The sequence below is a fragment of the Ambystoma mexicanum genome, chromosome 3p (genome assembly GCF_040938575.1).
Source record: "Ambystoma mexicanum isolate Mex_15411 chromosome 3p, UKY_AmexF1_1, whole genome shotgun sequence".
In the NCBI taxonomy this organism is placed as follows: domain Eukaryota; kingdom Metazoa; phylum Chordata; class Amphibia; order Caudata; family Ambystomatidae; genus Ambystoma; species Ambystoma mexicanum.
This window is the reverse complement of record NC_090925.1, coordinates 1,235,683,623-1,235,709,019: the sequence shown is the minus strand read 5'-3', so window position 1 is coordinate 1,235,709,019 and position 25,397 is coordinate 1,235,683,623. Positions and strand designations below refer to the sequence as shown.

Sequence of the window (25,397 nt, the reverse complement as noted above, 5' to 3'; positions counted from 1 at the left end):
ACCAAGAGATTAAGAGAGGGACCTCAGGAGGATCCCGGGGCCAAGTACCCTAGGCTGTTTGATTTATCCCCCCCACAATCCCCCCAAGAGGATGTAGATTTCTATGACCTCACTGGGGAGGACCCCCACTTTCAGGAGGATGACATATTCTTAGGCAATGAAGGGGAACAAAACCTAGAGGAGGAAGGTTTTGAAGATAACCCAGGTATGGGTGATGGTGGGGCTTCGGAGAAGACCCAGAAGAGGGCGCTTCACAGCCCTGGCTGTCCCCATAAGCGTTTTCAGACCATGATGCCCTAAATCTGTCCGTCCCTCCCACCCCCCAAGGACTCACCTATTAGGAATACGTCCCCTATAGACGATCAACCTACCTTTAATGCACTACTACGTAAGGCAGCAGCGCATTTCGAAATGGAAACAGGGGAAATTTCTCCTGACAAAAAGATCATCAAGGAGAAACCCCCTGTCAGCCAAACCATTCCCCTTCTCGCCTCAGTACAGAGACCAATTATTCCTTCACTATCTACACCCGCGTTGATCAGAGGGGTCAACCCGAGTATAGAAAAATGTAGTCCTTCCTCATCGGACCCGTTATACATCAGGGGCCACTCTGTACCAGACTCCTTAGTGGTGACAAATACAAGGAAAAGAGCAGAGGTCCCGCTGTCAACTAGCGAGGCACCACCAGATAAAGAGGGTAAAAAATGTTATGCCCTAGGAAAGAGGATTACAGCCTCGGATGCCTTTTCCGCAAGAATTGCCAACAACAACTCTTTGCTGGCAAGTTACGCAGATGCACAATGGAGCAAACTACGTAAGGACATCGAGGAGGTACCGGAACCCATACGTACTCTGCTTCTAGCCACGGTTACTGAATGGACCTTAGTCAACCAAAGCATCATTAAAAATACTCTGGATGCTGCAGAAACGGCTGGCCGTTCCCTAGTCCAAGGAATCCTCCTCAAACGCCATGTATGGCTACGTAATTCATGCTTTAAACCTGAAACACAAGCATCTCTAATTAACAAACCTATAGAAGATGCCAACCTCTTTGGTAAGGCGGTGGATGAGGCACTAGAGACCGCAAAGAAGGAATTTGACGCCATCAAAACCCTAGACCAAATTTCAAGGCCTCCCAACAAACGTGGTTATGGCAACAAACGCTTTTTACTAGGCCAACGCCAGCAGCAACAACAGCAGCAATACTCTGCAGGTAACTGGTCTTCTAACCAAGGCACCAGTGGACAATGGAACCAAAGAGGACAACGTCGTGGCAAGGGAAGAGGTCGGGGTCCCACCCCTAGAGGTTCCCAAGCCACCAACACCAAATGACTCAAAGATGCGGGTCCCCTCCCATTCATCGCCGGTCGGGGGCCGGTTAACATCCTTTCTTCCAGCATGGGAGGGTATAACATCAGACCGCTGGGTACTATCAACCATAGCCCGCGGTTACTGTAATGAATTCAATAGTTCCCCTACATACAGACCCCCAAGGGGACGACGCATGTCACCAGAACACCTCGCCATCCTTCTTCAAGAAGTGGACCAACTACTAGAAAAAGGAGCTATAGATGTCGTGCCTCTATCTCAGGTAACGGAAGGTATTTATTCAATGTACTTCCTTGTACCCAAAAAGGACTTAACCATGCGCCCTGTACTAGATCTCCGCCCAGCGAACAAATTTGTCAAACCTCAAAAGTTTCGTATGATGACTCTACAGGAGGTAATCCCCCTGCTTTCACAGGGAGATTACATGACAACACTGGACATGAAAGATGCATACTTTCATATTTTAATGTTGCCAGCGAACAGGAAATACCTCAGGTTCATGATCGAGGGCAAACACTACCAGTTTAGAGTGCTATCCTTCGGCATAGCATCAGCGCCGAGAGTATTTACGATGGTAGTGGCAGCGGCCCACCTGCGCAGGTTGTCCATCCTAGTATACCCTTACCTCGACGATTGCCTCATAACAGGGGATTCTTACGAAACATGCTTCTCAAATACCCAAAAGACTGTAGACCTTTTGTTTCAACTGAGCTTCTCCATCAACGAGAAGAAGTCCAATTTAGACCCCAGCCAGATCAAACAATTCCTAGGGGCTCTAATTCGAACAAAGGACGGCCTCGTCTTCCCCTCCACCGAGAGGGTCCAAAACATGCTGTTTCAGATACCTCAATATGTGGCTGGTCGAGAAGGGACAGTACGCAAAGCAATGCGCTTACTAGGAATGATGGCGTCATGTATTTATTTGGTACCTCACGCGCGCCCAATGCAAGAGTGGCTCAACAGCCAGTGGTGTCAGGCCAGCGGATAATGGGACGATCTAGTGGTGGTTTTGCAGGCCTTGGTTCTCACGCTACGGTGGTGGTCGAAGGAAAACCTGGTAATAGGGAAACCATTCACCACCCCCGCAGTGGAAGCCACTCTAACCACAGACGCATCCCTCACAGGATGGGGGGGGGGGGCTCACCTATCCCATCAGACTGCTCACGGAGTTTGTACTCCGAGCACAGCATCCAAGCACATAAACTTACTGGAGCTACTAGCTGTGTTCAAGGCACTGAAAGCCTTCCAGGCACACCTGCAACGGGATTCCCAGAAATAGATCTGTTCGCAACTCTGGAGAACTCCCAATGACAAGATTATGCCTCCAGGTACCCCCAGAACCAATCCAAGGGGAACGGTCTATCGATACCATGGTCAGGGAAATTTGTTTACGTTCCCCCCTATGTGGGCCAGACAGCCATGGTTCGCTCACTTGATGGAGATGTCCCGATCTCCTCCAGTGAAACTTCCCTGCCCATACAACATGCTGTCACAGGACAAGGGCAGGACAATACATCCATGCCCTCAGACCATGAACTTAGCAGCCTGGCTCCTGAGATCATAGAATGTGGACATTTACAACTCCCGCAGAGATGCATGGACATTATCAGGGAGGCTAGAAAGCCTAACACTCGTCACTGTTATTCTAGCAAATGGAAAAGGTTTGTCATCTGGTGTAGGGGAAGGAGCATCAACCCAGTTGACTGCTCTCCCTTACAAATTGTTCTGTACCGGACTCACCTACTAGACTCAGGCTTGGCGTTTAACTCTATTAAAGTCCATTTAGCTGCACTTTCCGCATACACCACTTCCCAACTTAGTGTCATGGTGGAAAGTCCCAGTTATTAAAGCCTTCGTGGAAGGAGTGAAGAGGATCCACCCTCCCATAGCTAACCCCACTCCCGGATGAGACCTAAATGTGGTACTAACCAGGCTCAGGGGGTCACCCTTTGAACCCATGCACAAAGCGACACTTAAAGACCTCACTCTTAAGACTGCTTTTCTAATAGCCATCACCTCCATTAGGAGAGTAAGTGAACTACAAGCGCTCTCTGTACTAGACCCCTTTGTAACAGTTCACCAGGATAAGGTGGTTCTACGCACACATCCTAGGTTTGCACCAAAATGTATCTCTAAATTCCATGTCAACCAGTCAATAGAACTACCAATGTTCTTTCAAAATCCTTCAAACTTAGGTGAGAAGAGCCTGCATACACTGGAGTTTCGCAGAGCCGTGATGTTTTATATTGAAAGAACTAGACCATTGAGAAAGACTAATCAGTTCTTTGTCTCAGTGGCAGCAGGAAGAGAAGGAGATGCAGTTTCAAAATCCACTATTTCTAGATGTATTGTACAATGCATCACTCTCCGTTTCTCACTTGCTAAGAGAGAACTACCCTTCAAACCAAGAGCACACTCCACTCGTGGCACCGGGCTTCCATAGCTTTCATTGCAAATGTCCCTCTTGAGTCCATTTGCAAAGCGGCAACCTGGAGTTCTGTTCACACCTTTACAAAACACTACTGTCTAGATGCCCACGCTAGATCTGATTCCCAGGTGGGACAAGCAGTATTAAGACATATTGTTTTCTACTGTTCCTTCTCACAACCCACCTCCAACTCTGGGTACTGCTCGCTAGTCTATGCACAGCATGTGATTCTAAGCAGATTAACAAACATCAAAAGACAATGCATTACTTACCGTAAAAGCATTTCTCCAGCATTGGATCTTTCATGGATTCACATGCTTAGAATAGTCCCCGTCGTCAGACTGGGACCCCTCGGTACACATATATAGCCTTTTCCTATAGGAAAACTTCCTATCTACGTCCTTTTAGGACCCGCCTACGCATGCTCCGTAGGACGTCCCAGTATAAGAGGCCCGCCCCTGCGGCTCCCCTTCAGATTTCAACCGTCTCCAAAGTAGTGGGATCTCCTCGTGTCGTCTTACTATTTTGTACAAGGTTGTGTACAACAAGGTTGTGTAACTGGAGTTGGAGTTAGGTGAAATTTTCCTCCATGTCAGGAAAAGCACTGTTCTGTCGGTGCGCGACGTGCGGCTTGAAAAAAGTTTGAGGGGGACGGACATATGGATTGTATATACTGTCTCAACCCTCATCATTCCACTGTCAACTGCGACATATGCAAAGGGTTTTCTCAAAAGACCCTCAAAGACCGAAATCGACAGCTGGTGGCATGGTTGAATGATGGAGCGGGGGCATACCCCCCTTCGGAGGTAGGCTCCACACAATCGGCGAAAACATCACACCGCGCTGCCTCGTCGGAACCACCGGCGAATAAATCTCGACCGACGGAAAAAGAGTCATCTCGGAGTCATTCAGCTAGAGAATCTTCGTCGAAAAAATCGTCATCTTCATCAAAAAAGTATGACGAGGAAAGGCCGAAATCCTTCTCGGGCGATCACCATAGATCGACCACGAGTCGAGAGTCGAGTAAAGACAGGCCAAGTGTGGAAAAGGCGGGACCGCCTAAGCCACCGTCGTCGTCGACGACGGTCCAGTCATCGGCCTCCACCCTGCCACTGACGCATGTGGTATCCACTGTCCCACCGACAACGACTGCGACGGTGGCCTCGTCAACAGAGGCTCCACAGGAAGCCTGGAGGCCTGAAGTTTTTGATCCAATCCCCCCGGATACTTTACTGCAGGAACAGGATGTGTCGCTGTCCTCGGGGGAGGACGAGAGCGGGAGAATAGCTGGCCCGGCAGACCTCGGGCTACGAGTGGTTGACAAGTCGTCGACGAGGGGATCCGAAATTCCGGTGTCTGCCCCTTTTCTCAATCCTCAATCTGTTTTGTCGTTGGAGATTCTGTCCACGCTTCATTCTTTAGTACAGTCGTTGGACCAGAGACTACCTCAGGTAAACCTGCCACAGTCACCCGTCGACGAGCCGGGCCTGTCCCGTCCACCGACGCACTTACGCACGCCAATCTCAGCACCACTGGCACCCCAAGAGGAAGGTGAGCTGCCAGATTCGGAGTCTGACAGGGGAGCCATGTCGGATGTCTCATCATCCCCCTCCAGGGATCCAACCTGGGAGTCAGAGGTGGAGTTAGAAACCCCAAGAAGCCCAACTCACCCGTCCCCCCCCCCCCCCCCCCCGGACGACATTGCATAATTCCATTCTATGATGGAGAAGGCGTGTAAGGAATTTGGTTTGTCCCAGGAAGAACAGAAAAAGGACTGTTTTTTGTTCGACCACATGGGTAAGAGAAGGAGATCAGTGTTCTCAATACCCATACTAGACCATGTGTGGAAGGAGGGTTTGCAGACAATGAGTCACCCCTTTTCGGAGCTGGCAGTGAAAGGACGCCTTGATAAAAAGTTTAAGGCTCCAGAGTCTACCTCCAAGTGTTTATCCTCCCAACCAACGCCTGATTCGGTGGTGTCGGCGGCAGCGGCGAGGAAAGCGAAGGCCCAGCACAAGTGCACGACTCCGCTTGAAAACGAGGCAAGACGTCAGGATGCCTTTGGCAACAAAGTGCTATCCGTGGGAGCAACTACAGTAAAGCCCGCAAACTCTCTGGCTATTGTAGCCAGATACGACAGAGAAATGTGGCACAGGCTGGCGCCGTTGCTGGATCATCTTCCGGAGGAGCATAGGAAGGCAGCAATGTTACTTGTCGGAGAAGGTGAGGAAGCCTCCAATCACGCAATAAACATCGCGGTTGACCTCGCTGAGTCGGGCTTCAAGCAAGTCAATAATGGGGTCGTATTACGACGACAGTCATGGCTTAAGTGTACCTACTTCAGGCCAGAGGTACAATACAAAGTATTAGATATGCCCTTTGAGGGAGACCTTCTATTTGGAGAGAAGGTAGACGAGGCCCTAAAGGGAATGAAAGAGGACTCGGACACGGCACGTTCATTGGGTGCCCTCCAGAGTGGCCGAAGCTACAAGTCTTTTCGTCCCTTTAGAGGGCTTCAGGTAATTCCAGATTCTCTGCGTCGGGAGACAGATCCTTTGGTAGGTCAGCTTACCCCTCCCAGGGATACAGGCGTGCTTCCCAAACTGCAAACCGACGCCGGAACTTCCAGACGTCCAGGAAGAGACCATCCTATCCGTCGTCGTCGAGAGACAAGCAAAATAAAGATCAGCAATGACGAACACCACACCGTTCTGGGGGGGGAAGAGTATCAGCCTATGTCGACGAATGGGAACGAATAACGACGGATCAATGGGTGCTGGACACTATAAGGAACGGGCACTATCTAAAATTCAAGCACAGCCCTCCGCACATTCCACCTGCGTTCACTGCTCATTCCCATCTGAGGGTACTGCAACAAGAGGTAACACTCATGTTAGCAAAGGGCGTGATAAACTTAGTTCCAACATCACAGAAAGGTCAAGGAGTCTACTCAAGATACTTTGTCGTAAAAAAGCCGAACGGCAAATAGCGTCCCATTTTAGACTTGCGCGATCTCAACAAGTCTTTAAAGAGCCTGAAATTCAAAATGCTCACGCTGCAAGAAGTGATCCGAGCCGTTCAAGAAGGGGATTTTCTAGCGTCCCTGGATTTACAGGACGTGTACTTCCATATTCCAATGTGTCGGAAACACTGGAAGTTCCTGAGGTTTGTAATAGGGCGGACTCACTACCAGTTCACGGTTATTCCCTTTGGGCTCAAGACCTTCCCCAGAACGTTCACGAAATGCCTGGCCCCAGTAGCGGCCTGGCTAAGGAAGCAAGCCACCACGTATACCCATACCTCGACGACTGGCTGGTAAAGGGATCCTCCCCAGCGTCGACCAACACAAGTTTGCAAGCCACCATGCAGCTTCTACAACAGCTGGGATTTGCCATAAACTTCGAAAAATCCTCTCTGCGGCCATCGAGAACGTTGGTGTTCCTGGGGGCACAGTTCGAGACCCAGTCGGGGCTAGTGAAACCTTCCCTCGACAGAACCTCAAAACTCAAATCAGCTGGCGAGACGACAAACCACCAGGCTCTCAGTGAGGAAATACGTTTCGGTCCTAGGAGCCATGGCATCCTGCATCCATCTGGTGGCAAACTGTCGCCTATTCATGAGGCCAGTCCAGGAATTCCTTGCGGACCGATGGACACAGGCCCAAGGATCGTGGTCATTCAAGATAACCATTAACGACGACCAGCTGCTTCGGACCCTTCAGTGGTGGCAGAGTTTCCACAATCTGAACAACGGGGTACCCCTACAGGAACCGGAGTTCCAGCGAACCATAGTCACGGATGTTTCCCTAACCGGATGGGGAGCTCACATGGGTACTCTTCAAACGCAATGTCGTTGGTCTCAAATGGAGTCACTCCTACACATAAACGTGTTAGAGCTCAGAGCAGTACGATGGGCCTTGAAGGCATTCCTACCACACATCAAGGGATCGAGAGTACGAGTGCTGACGGACCATACAACGGCCATGTTTTATTTGAGAAAAAGGACAAGGAGGGACGCGATCAAGGACTCTTTCCATAGAGGCCCAGAAAACATGGCATTGGGAATTCCATCGTGGCTCACCATCTCCCGGGAGTGAGAAATTCGCAAGCAGATTCCCTCAGCAGAAGGATGGCCCAGATACACGAATGGGAAATGGACACAGTTCAGCTGATGAAAGTTTTCGAGAAATGGGGTCACCCCCCACTGGACGTTTTCGCAACCAAGGAAAACAAGAAATGCGAGCAATTCGCAAGCAGGTGGCCTCAGGAGGGTTCCATGGGGGAGGCATCTCCTTCACATGGACGGACATGTTCCTTTATGCTTTTCCTCCGTTTCCCCTCATACGGAGGACAGTACAGTGGATACGCAGATACAGTTGCCGGGTAATTCTAGTGGCACCGTACTGGCCGCGGCAACCGTGGTTTTCCGACCTGCTTCACCTGTCGCTGGAACATCCAATAGCGTTTCCGAGAGTCCCGAACCTACTGTCCCGGGACAAAGGCACGGTGTGGCATCACGACCCGGACAGTCTCAACCTTACAGCCTGGCTCCTGACTTTTCGGAGTTCGGTACCTTAGACGTTTCGGGTGATTGTCAGAAAATTCTGCAGGCGGCTCGGGCCCCTTCTACCAACAAATCTTTCACCTATAAGTGGCGGAGGTTCTGTGAATGGTGTCGAGGACAACAAGGCCTACATCCGTTGAAGGTGACTCCGGAGCAAGTTCTACCTTACCTGCTTCTCTTGGCGGAGGGGGGTTTATCTTTCACATCGATAAAGGTGTACCTGGCGGCCATCTCTAGGTTCACGAGGAAGAGACAGTCGTCTCCTCTATTCAGCGACAGACTTGTAAAACACTTCATGAGAGCTTTATTTCGAACTTTTCCCACGGTAAAACGTTTCCCACCAACATGGAGTCTCAACATAGTGTTGGCAGGCTTAATGAAACCACCCTTTGAACCTATGGCCACGTCGGACATGAAATTCATATCGTGGAAGTTGGCATTCTTAATTGCTATCACATCAGCTAGGAGAATCTCGGAACTGCAAGCGTTGGTCTTAGACCCGCCATACCTAAGATTCTTTAAAGACAAGGTGGTCCTGGCAACTAATCCTACGTTCGTCCCAAAAGTTCCTACAGTGTATCACAAACACTCGTCCATTGTTCTCCCTACTTTCTTCGCGTCTCCATCATCGGCAGCAGAAAAAGCTCTTCATACCTTGGACGTTAAGAGGGCCCTGAAATTTTACCTACATCGTACACAGGAACTCGGGTCTACTCGACAACTGTTCATCGCATATGGTCCGTCGACGAGAGGAAAAGCAATCTCTAAGCAAGGATTGGCTCGATTGGTCTCATCGACGATTGCGTTTTGCCACTCTTTAAGCCGGAAGGCCGCTGCAAGGGCATCCTGGAGCCCATTCTACAAGATCAACGTCCTCCTCAGCAGCATTATGGGTAGGAATTCCACTAACGGACATATGCCAGGCTGCGGCATGGTCCGTGCCCCACACGTTTACCCGCCACTACTGCCTTGCCAGGCAGCATGCGGACGAGGTGCAGATGGGAAGAGCAGTCCTGCACCATCTGTTTCAATAAGGTAAGCTCCACACTGTGGAGAGGTTTGCTTTTCTACCTTTTGGTAACCGTATGCTTTATGGGGGTACAGTTATATGAGTAAACTTATTTCTGGTGTACCTATGCATTGTGTATTGTGGTGAGGGTATATTACATTACATTCTCACCGCCGTTTTCAGGTGTTACTGCTATACAATCTATTCTAAGCATGTGAATCCATGAAAGATCCAATGCTGGAGAAGGGAATAGTTTCTTACCTGTAACTCCATTTCTCCAGCATTGGTATCTTTCATGGATTCACATGCGCCCGCCAGCCTCCCCGGAATGCAATGTATTTGCTTGATAGGTTTAACCCTTCCTACTTTGGAGGGGCCGAAATCTGAAGGGGATCCGCGGGGGCGGGCCTCTTATACTGGGACATCCTACGGAGCATGCGTAGGCTGGTCCTAAAAGGACGTAGATAGGACACAAAAGTGTCGGAAGTTTTCCTATAGGAAAAGGCTATATATGTGTACCGAGGGGTCCCAGTCTGATGACGGGGAATATTCTAAGCATGTGAATCCATGAACGATACCAATGCTGGAGAAATGGAGTTACAACCATCAGAAGGGAATAGTTTCTTACCTGTATCTGCTTAGATTCACATGCGCCCACCCTTCCGCCCCGCTCGGATGGAAGGAACATAGACTTTCTTCGATATCTCTTTTCTGTACTCACTCACGTCTAATAGTCTCCCTCAGGGCAGAAAAAATACAGAGGGACCTCGACGCGTGAGGGATTGTGGGTACACTGCACGTCACTATAGGGATAGTGTTACAGACACGCCTTGTCGACGTCCCCTTTTCGACTACGAAAAACAAAATGCAATACTCTGCAGTGACTACTGGATGTCGGACTATGCACAGCATGTGAATCCAAGTAGATACAACCATTAGAAATGCTTTTACGGTAAGTAATGCATTGTCATTCTATACCACATTCCCCTGGCTAGGGGCTATCTCTACTGGTTTTTGGAATTTCAAAAAACGTTATTTTGACCCAGAATTCGTTAAGTGTACTTTCTCTTCAGATGGCTGAACTTCAGCCAACTAAGAAACCTTCCCTCTTCAGGGATTGCACGAGGTGCAGGAGAAAGGTGGTTTACATGAAAGACCCCATGATCACTGTATATACTGTCTGTACCCTCATGACTTCCAGAAATGTCACATTTGCAAGTCTCTTTCAACTAAGACCCTACAAGACAGACATAGGAGACTTCTTCTGCATCTGGAAGCCAAGGAACTTTCTTCAGATGAGGAATCTGCAAAAACAACTCTTGTTCGCTCCAGCAAATCATCTTGGAAGCAAACTTCTAAAAGAAGGACTTCTTCAGTTGCAAGGGGTTCCTCTCCCACTCCCAAGAGTAAAAGGAAGCTGGAAATTATACCTTTCCTACCTCCCCTGGACTCTACAAGCCATAAAATGAAGCATCCTACAGCAAAAACTACCTCCAGAGGTAAGGAGGAGTTTGCATAAAAAGGGGGGGTGGGGGGGAGCAGCAGTCCGCGGAGAAGCAGTCAACGAGCGGTGGTAAAGATAGAGGCCCCTCGTCCCCCAAGCCGTCAACGTGACCCTCATCGACGACCACCACTCTGCAAACCGCTTCATCCACGACTAAGTCCTCGTCGGCGAGTTTATCATCCACGAAGCAATCGTCAACGGATAAAGTACTGTTCACGAAATCTTCGTCCACGCACTCTAACGATGGATAAGGTCAGGCTACCGTCCACGAAATCTTCATCCTTCGTCCACAGACCCGCCATCGATGAAATCTTCGACCACAGCTCCGTCGACGGCACCGCAAGCTCATTTACCGACAGAGGATTTGGGGCCCAAAACGCCCCTCGCTGACGCCACTGTTACACCATCCAATGAAGACAGTCTTCCTGTGTCTATAGAAGCGCCGCCTCAGTTTGTGGAAGCTCTTGAACCTCAGTGAACACAATTATCTCCCTTAGGAGAAATGCCAGAGCTACCTGATGTTATCCTGCAGGAGGAGTTTTCAGACACAGAGTTTGTTGAAGAGTATTGTTCTACACCTAAGGAACACAGTGCTCCTTGGCAACCTACTACAGAGGTGCCTGCTGATTCTTATGATCCCATGCTCATGTTATCAATGCAACGGATCATTGAGGAGTTCAACAGACGTCAAAATGAAAAAAGCAAGTCAGCTGTACCGAGGGAGCCAAACCCCCCGCAGAGGTATTTTTCACCTCGACGAAGCACACCAAGACATTCGCCTTCCAGGAGTAAGCCACAGAATAGGGTGTGTTCATTAAAACCACAGCGCAGATCTAGGAGCAGGACACTGCTTCACCAACAAGGGTCCCTTCTCCAGCATTGTCACATAGAACAAGATCTCGAGTTAGAGATCCAACGATTGTACCATCCTCTGTTTCGGTCTCAGACTGGCAGGCAGATCCTTTAAGAGAATTTCTGAACCGGAAGAAGGCGAGATCATGCACGAGCCTGATATTAGCGAATGGGACGATTACATTGTCGAAAAGCCCAGGAAGAAAGATTCTCCGGGTGGCTCTTTACCACCGGACGATCTAGTCTCCTTTCATACTATCATCGGCAAAGCCACAGAATTCTTTGTTACAGGTCACATCAGAGGAGAAGTCGTCGGTGCTTTATGAGCACAGGTGCTAACGTAGGAGAACTGTTACTACCATTCCTCTCCTCGACATCATTTGGGAGTCCAGATCCAAGATACTGGCCACACCCCTAGCCACTCTGGCTCTAGTTTCCAGGCCTGAGAAAAAATACAAGGCCCCGGAATCTGCACTTCTTTGTCTACGAGGTCATACAAAACTGGACTCGGTCATTACAGTAGCAGCTAGGAAGAATTTGGCCAAACCAGCATCACCTCTATCAGCCCCACCGGACAAGGACGGTCAAACTAGAGGCGATGGGCAGGAAAGTATCCGCATCAGCATTGCTTACCATCAGAGCGGGCAACGCGCTGGCCATGACGGTGAGGTTTGACCGCGAGCTTTGGCGCTGCATGTCCAAGCTGACCAAACGGCTACCTGTAGAACTCCAGGAGGAAGCCAGGTCGATTATCGCCGATGGGAAAGCAGCTTTGGATCACATGATTGACGCAGCAGTCGATGTGGCGGAGTCAGGTTTCCGGCAGATTGCCCATGGCACAGTGCTGAGAAGGCAGGCCTGGATGAAGGCTACCAATTTCAGACCGGAGGTCCAAGCTCAGATATTGAACACGCCCTTCGATGGTCAAGAACTCTTCGGGAAAAAGATCGATGACCACCTCAAAGGAATCAAAACGGACACTTCACGTGCCATCAGCTCTTTGAAAGATAAAGACAAAGGTTGCCTGTCTTTTCGTCCTTTTCAAGGTTCTTCCTCAAAGTACAGAGGTTTTAACTGTCTTTCCTACGGTCAGAAGTCGCAAGGTAGCGCATACCAGGACACGAAGTACCAGTCTTCCAATAAATACAGCCAGAGAGGGAGGTGCGGCTCCGCTCAAGGGAAGCCGCAGAGCAAACAGTCCAGCTCCTCCCCCCTCAACGTCACACCCCGGTGGGAGGAAGGGTGAGCCAGTTCAACCAATGCTGGCAGTCAATAACATCAGACAAATTGGTGTTGCAGGTGGTCCGTGAAGGACACAGCTTGGAATTTCTAGACCAGCCTCCTTCCTTCCCTGACTCCGCGCAAGGTGCAAATGTTAAAACGAGTCATGGCCCAAATCCAGAAGTTGCTGCATAAAGCAGCAATAGAGCCAGTACCTTACTCTTTAAGGGGAAAGGGTTTCTATGGCAGATTCTTCCTCAAAAAGAATGGTCAATGGCGACCCATCTTGGACCTGAGAGCGCTAAACAAATATATCCAGCTCATCAAATTCAAGATGATAACTTTGCAAGGAGTGCTCCCTTGGTTAAACAGGCACGATTTCTTGGCTACTCTAGATTTGGAGGACGCATACTTCCACGTACCAATCCACCCAGCAGACAGAAAATTCCTCAGGTTCACTGTGGGCGATCTTCATTTTCAAATTCGAGTGCTCACGTTCGGTCTGAGGGTGGCACCAAGAGTTTTTTACAACATGCCTGGCACCAGTGGATGCAAAACTCTGGAGGACAGGAACAGAAGTCTTTCCATATCTGGACGACTGGTTGAGAAGAGCAAGTTATGCCTCAAGCGCACGCTTGGCAGTCTCAAAGACGACAAATCTTATAAGAGGGTTAGGTTTTGCCATAAACCATGCGAAATCCGGTCCAGTTCCCAGCAAGACAGTCTCTTTCCTGGGAGCCGAGCTCGACGCCAACATTCCCAGGTTGAGACCGTCGCCACAAAGAGCAACCGCAATCCTCCGCATGACCTTGTGGTTCTTAGAGAGAGACTAGACATTGGTGTGCTCTTACAAATCCCTCCTGGGCATGATGTCCTTATGTATATTCCTCATACCAAATTGCAGGCTTTGCATGAGGCCTGTCCAGAAGGCACTAGACCACCAATGAAAACAAGCTCTCGGCTCTTGGCAGGACATCATGCAGATTCCAACGACCCTGCACAAAGCTCTTCGATAGTGGAATGCTCCGCAGAACCTTTTACAAGGGATGCCGTTTCAGGCACCAAAATCAACCCTTCTTTTGAGGACGGACAGGTCTCTTTCGGGCTGGGCCGCTCATCTTGTCGACCTACAAACCAAGGGCTCCTGGTCAACCCAGGAGTCCCAACTCCACATCATTGTGTTGGAACTCGGGGCCATACGGTGGTCACTGAAAGCCTTCCTTCTGGTAGTGGCAGGACAGGTACTCACTGTACTGACAGACAACATGACCTCCATGCACTACACAAACCAGCAAGGAGGCATGAGGTCAGAGATCTTATCTCAAGAAGCTCAGCTACTGTGGGCATGGGCATTGCACCACGGAGTCCAAATCAAGGCGGTACACCTTCCGGGGGTGGACAATGTCCTAGCAGACAAACTAAGCAGAGACTACACGTCCTCCCGAGTGGGAGCTGGACGAGAAGGAAGCTCTCGGATCTTCGCCTTATGGGGCCATCCACAGCTCGATCCTTTTGCCAACAGGGCCAACAAGAAATGCAAAATGTTCACCTCCAGATACCCAGAGAGCCAGTCAGTAGGAGACGCGTTCTCAGTGGATTGGACGGGGAAATTCCTATATGCCTTCCCCTCATTTACAGGATACTACGCAGACTGAAAGAACAGGTGTGCTCTGATCCTTATTGCACCGGACTGGGCACGGCAAGTCTGGTACTCAAGCCTACAAAACCTGTCCTGATGGCCCCCGATTCGCCTCAAATCGCTTCAGTATCTATTAACGCAACAGAACCGCATTGTCCTCCATCACGATCCAGCGAGCCCATCTCTCAAGGCCTGGTTCCTGAGCAGCGTAAACTGATGAATCTCAATCTGCCTACGGAGTGCTGGGACATAATCGGAGCCTTATGGGCTCATTCTACACGCATCACTTACACTAGGAAATGGAACCGTTTTTCCAAGTGGTGTGAGCCATATGCAATTGATCCTTTCATCGCCTCGGTTGAGCGAGTACTTCCCTACTTATTGCACTTAGCCAAAGCAGGTCTTTCACGGTCTTCGAAGGTCTACCTATCAGCCATTGTGGCATACACAATGGCCCTGGAGACACAGTCCTTACTCTCTCTTCCGGCCTTTAAGGTCTTCCTGAAAGGACTTTTGCGTACATACCTGCCTACGCCGGTTCCAACCTGGAGCTTTAACACTCTGCCAACAGCCCTCATGGAGCCTCCTTAAGAGCCCATTCAAAGGTGCGACATAAAATTCTTATCATGGAAAACGGCTTTCTTGATAGCCATTACTTCGGCCAGGAGGATTAGTGAGTTACAAGCCTTATCATCTGAACCTCCCTTCACCTTGTTCCATAAGGACCGTGTCATTTTGAGACCACACCCTAAGTTCCTCCCGATAGTAGTATCGGAAATGACGCTCAAAGAACGCATTGTCTTACCAACTTTCTTCCAGAATCGTTCTTCGGAAGCAGAACGAACATTGCATTCCCTGGACATAGCAAGAGTTTTAAAGTTTTATTTGCAAAGGACTAGAGCGTTCCGTTCTTCAAATAAACTGTTCATCGCCATCTCTGGCCATACAAAGGGCCAGCATATTTCCAAACCGGGTCTGGCGAGGTGGGTCTTTTATTGCATCACCCACAGCCACCTAACGAAGGGCGACCCACCCCTTCCCAAACCACCCTCCTCACACTCCACCAGAGGAAGAGCGGCGTCAACAGCGTTCCACGCAGGGGTGGTCTTAAAGGACATATGCACAGCCGCCACGTAGAGCACTCTGCATACGTTCGCTAAACACTACTGCCTGGCTGAAGATGCCAACAAAGAAACTGCAGTTGGACGGGCAATGCTCCGCCACCTCTTTGCATAAGGTAGGCTCAGCCTCCTTTTCCCACCTTTCCCAGAGTATGTAATCTTTGTGTTGCTGCATGGTAAAGGTTTGATCAGAAATATATTTTTTTGTATTTATGCATTTAATGTATATTGATGGTGGCATGTTTTTAACTGCGTGGTATACTATTCAAGCATCTGAAGTTATGAAAGATCCAATGCTGGAGAAGTCTTAGTTACTTACCCTAACTTTCTCCAGCATTGGTATCTTTCATATATTCACATGTGCCCACCTGCCTCCCCCTAGAGGGTGCTCCTAAACTCAGCACCCATCATACTGTAATTCCTATGGTTCAAAATCTGAAGATGGCTGTCTGGGACGGAGCTTAAGTCCTGCCACCTCATTGGTTTGGGTCATAAAGGACCAAAGTGAGGTGGAGTGACTACACAATAGAATGGCTCATACGCCATAATGAGCTATGTACATGCATTTCTATTAGCAATATGTGTATATTAAAAAAAAAGTTATTATTTTTATCACAGCGGATTCCCAGTCTGTCGACGGGGAATATTCAAGCATGTGAATCTATGAAAGATACCAACGCTGGAGAAATACAGTTACAGGTAAGTGACTAAGACTTTCTACACTAATTAATTTAGGATTGCACCAGGCAGACCAAGGCCAGCTACACCTACAAGACACTTTTTGAAAATGGCACACAGCTATTCTATGCAGGTAAAACCTAAGGTTGTAATATACTGCTTTTCAGATCAGTGTAACACAGAATAAGGTCAGCAATAACTCTTTAGTTTAGTATGACACAAGGCAGACCAAGGTAAGTAAAACCTACAAAATACTTATTAGGAATTGCCCACAGCTATTCAAGGTAAGTAAAATCCAAGGTAGACTTATTCTACACAGGCTGTACAGCAGGTCAGGGGAAGCAAGATCCAGTAGGTAAACCTATACACTAATATTCTGAAAGAAATGGTGAAGCCAACAGCATTACCTTGGGAAAGAGGCATAACCAATTCACAGGCGAGTACAATAACCTTACATATACTTTTCAGAATGGCAGAACACATTCAAGTTAATAACTTTGGTAGCTGACAACTCTAAGAGGGGCAGTTAACAACCAACTCTGTCACAAGTAACCTTTAAACACTTGTTATACTTTTCAAGGCAGAATCATTTTCTTATCTTGTCCTTCCCTAGACTATGGCATGCTTTCACTAGTGGTCTAGGTGCCAGCTCTAGGCAAGGTGAGCTAGGGTTCAGTTGCAGGAAAAGTCAGGGTTCCTGAAGAAGTCTCTTCAAACAAGCAAGTATTTCACTTTAGAGTTAGGGTCCAGGGACTTCTGTGAAGACACCCTACGAGGATTCCAGCAGTGGACCTGGGTGAATTGGATGAGAACCCTCCCAATCACAAGAAACACCTCCAAGCGACACAGAAATCACAAAAGGCTTAAGGTGAGTAAATGCCCCAGTCCACACAGTACCTCGGCACAGAAGAAGGGTTTGCAGCGGGGGAGCCTTACGGATCTGCAGCCAAAGAACTGGTCGATGAATCTCTTGTCCTGAAGACAGGACACTGGAAGAGATTTTGCAGCACGGATCATTGGGGAAGGCTCCAGGCAAGAGTTTCTACGCTGCTGGATGCGGCGCTGTGGTTTTGGCAGCCTTTTCAGGAGCCAGAACAAGACTCAATATTGCTGGTCGGAATTGTTTTGGAATTGTTTTGGAATTCGGATTACCATGCACCGCACGATGGCTTGAGGTCCCAGGCTATTGGGTTATTGCAGCCCCTTAAGGTCTCACCACGATGTGGGATGGCTCAAAATGCAGGTGGTCTGGAGTCTACTGGATCTCACCCGGCTCTGGGTCGTCTTTTTCGGGATCCCCAGGTCAATTGGAAAGGGGTTACAGCAGGCTCTCTGGTCGCTGGAAATTGATATAGTTGTCTTTTCTTCATCTTGCTCTTTGGTTTCAGCCCCAGTGTCGACTTGTCGGCAGCTTTCAGGTTCAGAGTATTTAACAGGAACTACAGTACAACATCTGCAATCTCTGCCTGCGTTTTACAGAAAAGGGAGGTCTGGCTGTCCAATGGGGACAGCAAGCCCCCCATGGAGACTGGGCTCCTTTCAGGCAAGGTAAAAGACAAAGGGCTGCAGAGTTTTGAGCTCCACCCTCACTTCCTGCCTTAGGACTCTCTGGAGCGTTGGTGAGGAATACAGAGGATTTCCACCGAAGACAAAACTCCCACTGAGGTCGTTCCCGCCTAGAGGCGTAGTGGAAGACTGTCTTCTACTACAAGCAAACGAGGCAAAAAAGGGAGCCCACCATTTTAGATAAATTGTGGCCCTTCTGTGCATTACCGAGGCTAAATTGGCATTCGGCAAGTTAAATTGACTTCAGTTCTGAAGGTAAAACCACTGCCACCAGCCATTCAAGCAAACATTGTAACAAAAATGTTAAAGGTAATTAGGAAAGGGGATACCTTGTATCACCCCAGCACTCCACATAAGGTGGGGTGTGCTTGTTCACTATATAAAAGGTAAAGGGGGATGAAAATCCCTCTTTACTACTTGGGAACTGTAGTTCACCCAAGTACATTAAAGAGAAATCAACAGGGAAGGCCCATAGGGGCAACGCAGCATAAGCCCAAAAGTTATAGGAAACTATAACTCCAACCATGCACTATGGAGAGACATAGAAAGGGTACCCATAAAAAGAGTAAAAGACTAGGTGAGATGGGAATAAGATTCCCATTCACCCACGGACAAGGTAAAATAGTTGCCTATTCAAACCAAAAAGTTCCGGGGTTAACATAGGGCAGGAAGATTTATGATGAATATGAAAATTTTACCCAACACGCTACTGGTTTAATAAAAAAAAGTCTTAACCAGCTGTACCGTTCAAGCTCTTGATGTATAAGCTGCATGTGTGTACTTGCTTCTGAATATTGGTTTAAAAACCAGCGTTAACAAATACAACCGTTTAGACTTTGGCATAGGCGTTTCCCAAGCACTGCTATCAGGTGGCCCTGGTGCTCGGACAATTTCCTAGTCCTTATTTCTGTCAGTGAGAGACAAATGTCCATCTCATGCTTACAGAAAAAGCCAAAACCTTGCTTTGCCAATACTTGATATTGCTTTCCTTTCCCTATGCCCTTTTATTGCCATTTTGAGCCTCCCTTATCACCCTTTTGTTTTTGCCATTTCTGATGAACCTAGTCGGCCATATTTAAATGTCAATTATTACTTGAGCAACTCCTAAATGTTGCTATCCCACCTGCTGTGCTTGTAATATTTGAAATAGTAAGTAACCAAATTATCACTTTTACATGTCGATGTGTGCTAGCTAATGTGTGACGTATGCAAGAAGCCTGGTAGGCACTAAAACATTTCCTTTGTTTTTGATTCAATTAAAATTGTAACTTGCCAATCTATCCACCCAGCCTGATGTAAAAAAAACATGATCTACTGTTCTGTATTCTGTCTGTTCATTGACTTCTGTGCACCTGGAGATCCCTTGGCCAATGCTGGAGTTTTGTATTTCAGGGTGCAAAGCCTGGGGGTGGAGTCATCGACCTCACCTTGGATGAAGATGAAGGAAGCTCCTCTCATGGTACGTCCTGGGGCAAGTTGAGAAGGGACTCAAGGGAAGGGTTGGTCATTCCCCATCTTAGCATAGCAAAGACGTGGGTCATGTGCCGGCTGGACCTAGAGAACCAAGTTGCTCCTCACTGATGGCGCCCAATGAGGCTCAGTATGTCGGGGGATGCTTGTGGTCTCGTGCAGAGGGATGGGACCAAGCAGTTTGGGCTGGATGGCCCCTTCTGGGGTGGGGCCACGCCTGATTTGTATATGGTCTTCCCCCTTTTGTAATGGCTTGGTAGATGAAGAACTGTGGTCTGGATAGTTGCACAGAGCAATGCCAGAGGTTAAGATGAATTCAAAACCTTCCAGCCATCACCTCTTTTTGTTTTGCATTCTCCATCTAATACAGCTTTGCAATAATCTATTCCTTTGAGTAAAAATGTTGACTGATACTTAGCCTATTAATTGCTGTCAACACATTTGTATTTGGTGCTTTCATGGTATACCTTTGGGAATGATGATGCACTTAAAGGGGAATCCTTGCAATACTAGCCTTGTCTGGAGTCCTCCTTTCCATAAACCATCATTGAAAGTAGTAAGGTGTCTGCTCCTCTGTTTTCGAAAAATGCAAAGCAATTAAGACATGTTGCCCTTGGTCAGACTTTAACCTCTAGAAGTCGTTTTGAAACAAACACTTGTTATTGCATTCTGTGCATAATCCTGCACTGTGAGGTCCCAGATTACCTGTCCTGTGGAAGTTGAAAGCCCCACATTTCCCTCCAGAGCTGTCAAATCCCAAGTGAATTGCGACACTAAAGGTATGACACCTCAGAGGGGAAAAGGGGATTGGGATAAAACAATAAATGCTCAGATTGCTGATCCCATCTTGTTTGCTTCTGGAATTGCACACTACTCCTTCCCTTCTTGTCCCAGATGTTTGTGATTAGTGTTGGGTCTGATTTTCTATACTCTGACCTGAGGTACAGCTGTATAGAAGGCCAACCTATATTGTGACGGCGACAACTCTGGGAGCTGTAGCCGAACCAGTTCAAGGTAGCATTTACAAGTGGTCTAGGCTAAATCTCAAGAGGTGGTGAGCTTGTAAAGAGTCCACAATGAATACACACAATGGAAGTAACAAATTACACTTGGACAGTAAGTATAAAATTAAAGTTTCAAAAAATATTAGGTGCATACAGGAGGCATTTGGCGTCCGTTTGGACGCAGTACACAATTTAGTAATTGCAATACACGAAAATCATAATTCTAAAACCATAATGCCTAAAAAAGAATAGCCATATAATTCCAAAATCACAACAAAAAATAATCACTTTATGGCCAAACAACAATATGAAAAATGACTACTAACAGGTAGAAGTGTCACACAACACTAATAGAATACATAAATATAGTCACTAGAATAGGGCATAATACAGATCAAACCCCTGTAAAGGAAGCATAGATTAGTTTATGCATTACATGTGTTAGGCAAGATTGTATGCAGTACCCTGTGGCAGACTGCACCAGTCTTTTACTCTTGGCAGTAGTTAACCCAACTTTTGGTATACACATGTACTACACAAGTTGGTAGAGTGACTGAGCAGCCAGGCTTATCTCAAGAGGGGTCAATGTGAGCTCTAGGGTTACAACATATAAATTCAGTGACAAGTATCCAAATAAACATTTCCTCTCAAGGTTTCTTGATTAAACAATTATTTATTAATTTCAGTCAGTTGAATAAGCCTTCTTTAAAAGGGAGCAAATATATGTGACACAAAAATATACTTCAAAATACACACTCAATTTCTTTAAATGGATGATGCAGACACATCCTACACCCACGGGTGACTTCAATAACTAGGACACTGTGGACATTGATATATCACTGGCACATTTAGAGCAATACTGAGGTTAGTGTCAAAAGGAAAAGATGGGGGAATACAACAATGGTTAACAAATATTCTTAAGCAGGTAAGTACTTTTGAACCCCCTCAAAACAAAGTAAATTAACCCTTTCCCAGCTACACAAGATGCGTGACATTTGTTGAGAGATAGTTAAAGCACAAAGTCAGAGGATAGTCTTTCAGCGAGCTAGAGCAGCCAATGTCAATTGAGCAAACGTCTAAGTGAGCTTAAGCACTTCTTGAAGGTAAGTTAAAAAGTCTTGCACAGTGTTTTAAAAACCTTTATAGAAAAAGGAAATCTCTGTTGGGCCACAAGCTGGAAGGCTTGTGATGGGCAAAGCTGCAAGCAACTCTGCAAGAGCAACCAAGGCAAGTCTCAACTGAGAGCTAGCAAGGCTACACAACAAGAGGTAAGCAACCCCTTAGTTTTACAGTACCTTTGCTTTGAAGAAATTGGCTCCAGCTTACTTCTGTTCTAGATCTAGTATGGCAGATCCTGTTGTTCCTGTGCCAGTCGTGGGGACAAGAGGGAGGAAGTCTGGGGACTCCTGCACCACAAATTGAAGGTTGGCAGCAGCAATGGACAAACTTCAGATCAGCGGCACTTGGCGGTTTCAGATTCTCGCGGCTCTCGCGAGTAGCACCACTGCGGTTCTCGGATACCTTATGGACTTTCTTTGCATCTGGGGTCCAGCACACTGAGGTGGCTCAGGCTTGGTCAGTCCTGCTTCATGGAATCTTCCTCGAGCGTGGGTCCAACTTAAAAAACTAGATTCTGGTGTTCATCACCCTGGCAATCGGTTCCTGCAGCAGCAATGGAAGTATAGCCAGCTTCGAGAGGATTTCCAGATGAGTTCATCTTGGGGTCGATTGGTCCCACCAACCCGAGGGGAGGAGTCGTCCTTTTCAGGGCTTCTCTAGTTGAGGCGAATTCGGAGCTTCAGCAATGCAGCAGGGCTTCACCGGGCAAACCAATGGTCCAGGAGTTGCAGCAAATGCAGCAGGGCTTCACCGGGCAAACCAACGGTCCAGGAGTTGCAGCAAGCGTCTCTTCCAAGTTCTTCGGATTCCTTCGACCAGTGGTCGACTCTCTGCCTTCCAAGCAAAAGATCTCGCCTTTTTTGCTGTTTTCGCCCATTCATTTGCAGCCTTACTGTCAATCAAACAGTAGGGTGGCTGTCCTCCGAGAACAGCCAGCCGGCCAATCATCTTTCGGTGCATTCCTATAACCGAGGAGACTAAGCACAGGGAGTTTCGGGCACCTCCCTCACTTCCTGCCCTGCCAGACATGCTGGAGCCATAGGACAAAACTAACAAAGGGACCAAACCTGGTTTGACATACAGAGTAAATCTCAGGAAGTTTAAACAAGCAACAGAGATGACGATGCACTCCAAATTTCAGTTTTTAGTAGTTTTTATTGGTTTATATTTGATCTCTGTGCTCTGTATTGCATTCATACAGAGATGCCAGTTGTGGCAATGAGTCCCCTCTTTATTTGGTCTGTGTGTGCTATGTATTACATTCATACAGAGATACCAGTTGTAGCAATTCAAGTTGTCATTACATGATAATGAAAATTCAAAGTGCCCTCAACACGTGTTTCTCCATCCTGTTTGGATGGTTCATCAGGAGGGTCAGAGTACACAATACGTTTTTTCCAAAGTATATTTTTCAAAGACAAATCCAGTATTTTCCTATAATCGAAAGGGAACAAGAATGATTGAGTATTGTATTCTTTTGCCTTTTGGGTCCTGGTTACAGGAATGATTAATTTTCACAAAGTGACTTATTTTGCATTTGTTCTTATAAATATATATGATTGTGTAGATTACTTATTTTTGGCAAGCGATACTCGTTACTCTAAGCTCCAAATTCCATAGTTTAGATTTGATCCTTTATAAAATGCAGTTAGGCTGGTCTCCCATTTTATATAGCTGCTCTTAGCAAACAATGGCCCACTTTTAGAAAAAAAGAGAGGAGAGGAATCTTAGGCCTCAGTGGTTATAGTGGTTCTTATTTGAAAGGATATTATATCTCAATCCCCCTCCCTACCTGTAATGGGTGCTTTCGCAGATTCTGATCCTAGCTTTTGGAGCCACACGAGAGATCCGATCGATGTACTCGATTCGGAACTCTTAAAATGGCCACTATTTATATAAGTCATCGCGTGCCTTGTTGTGTTCGCGGCATCAGCCGATTTTAGAAGAATACCAAAAACAGTCAGGCCAGATCCTATCCATTATACCAAAGCACCCAACAACTAAGAAATCAACAACTACAGTTTGGAAACACAAATGGTGGCCAACCAAAAGGGCAGAAGGGGGAGAAGAAAAACAGGAACAAACATGAATACAGAAGTCCAAACAAGATCTCAGAATTCACAACGGAAGAGACTCTAACTCAAACCTTACCGGATCCAGACATATCAGAAAATGTAGTTCTGAACCTAACGGGCACAGAAACATCACCAGAATTGATTACAGCCTTAAACAAAGGAGTATCTTTTTGCCCCACAAATCATAGTGACTATTTTCAGATGAATTTAGACCTTTTCAAATTTAGCAGACTATTGAAGCTCAAAAAATGTTATGCAACCCTCATTGAGACCACAAAAAAACCAAGCCGAGAAAAAATACAACCATCAGAGCTAACGGTGTCCGATACTGAACAAATAGCCAGTTTTCTAAACATTAGAGAAACACAAGATAGCCATACATTGGAAACAGTTGCATCAGATCTAGAGATTAACACCGGACAAATCGAAAGTTCTAAATTGAAAGTCAAAACTAAATTCACACCCCAACTAGCCACTGAAAAATTGATTGACATATTTGTACTAGCTGTCCAACAAGACTTACGGAAAAACTACTTATCCAACAAAAAAACAGAATATAATCTGCATAACTTGAGCATCAAAGAAAGAAATGCAATTAGAGAACTAAGAACTAATTATGAAATAGCAATCAAAGAAGCGTACAGGGAGGCAAAATAGTCCTTTTGAAGACATCAGACTACATCCTAATGGCGAAAGCCCATCTTAACAATACAACCTGTTATGAAAAAATATTAGAAAACCGGACTGCCCCGTATTTTGGATGAATGGAATATCATGAGCACAGCTTGGCATAAAAATGGACTCCTAACGGATGATGAATTTGATTTTATACGAAAAACAAACAACCAACACTTGCTACAATATACTTTCTCCCGAAAATCCATAAGAATTATAACACAATTCCATCTAGCAGACCAATTATTAATGGAATAGTTTCTATCAGCATACATTGACCAACATCTGCAACCCCTAGCGGCCAGTCTAGCATCATATGTACAAGATACAAAACATATTATACAACAGCTGGAACATATCCATTGGGAAGAAGATTTCAGACTAGTTACCTTGACGTTACCTCACTTTATACAAGCATTCTGCACCTGAAAGGAATGGAATCAACAGACTACTTCCTCAAAGCCAGATCAATTTCCTATTTGGACCAGAACAAAATGATACTGGAAATGCTCAATTTTGTATTGAACAATAACTTCTTTCTATTTGACAATGTCATATACAAACAACGGCAAGGAACTGCCATGGGGGCAAAGTTTGCCCCACCTATGCAAACTTATACATGGGCTATTACGAACTGAAACACGCCTGGACTCACAATGCATTTACTGAAAACAACATAATCTTTTGGGGATGCTACATAGATGATATTTTGGTCATATGTAAAGGGGATGCCAAATCTTTGAAAGAATATCACCAGTACCTAAATAGAAATGAATACAACCTCCAATTAACGATGGAAGACAGCCAACATAAAATCATTTTTAAGGATCTGTAACTGTACATAGACAACAACAAAATACAATCAACACTTTATACCAAACCTACGGCCGGAAACAGTATATTACATACAAAAAGTAACCATCCGCAACACATCATCCGTAATATACCACTAGGAGAATTTACGAGAATCAAAAGAAACTGCACTCGGGAGAGTGAAATGATAAAGCGTGTGGAGACAGCCATCAACAAATTTTAAAGCAAGAGGCTATGACAAAATACAATTGACAAAAGCTTATTCTAAAACCAAGACTCTCAAACGAATTGCTACAAAATAAATCAAATGCTATAAAGAAACCATCAC

General features: G+C 46.7%; 1 protein-coding gene across 5 annotated transcripts in view; it reads left to right on the top strand.

Moving 5' to 3' along the window:
• Positions 1–25,397, top strand: part of ATF7IP (activating transcription factor 7 interacting protein) — an 813,149-nt gene that overhangs the window by 643,615 nt on the left and 144,137 nt on the right. For all 5 annotated transcript variants that reach the window (XM_069652710.1, XM_069652711.1, XM_069652713.1 and 2 more), the window contains one exon: positions 19,303–19,369. In XM_069652710.1, the coding sequence (XP_069508811.1) occupies positions 19,303–19,369 (67 nt within the window). The remainder of the gene's footprint in view (positions 1–19,302; positions 19,370–25,397) is intronic.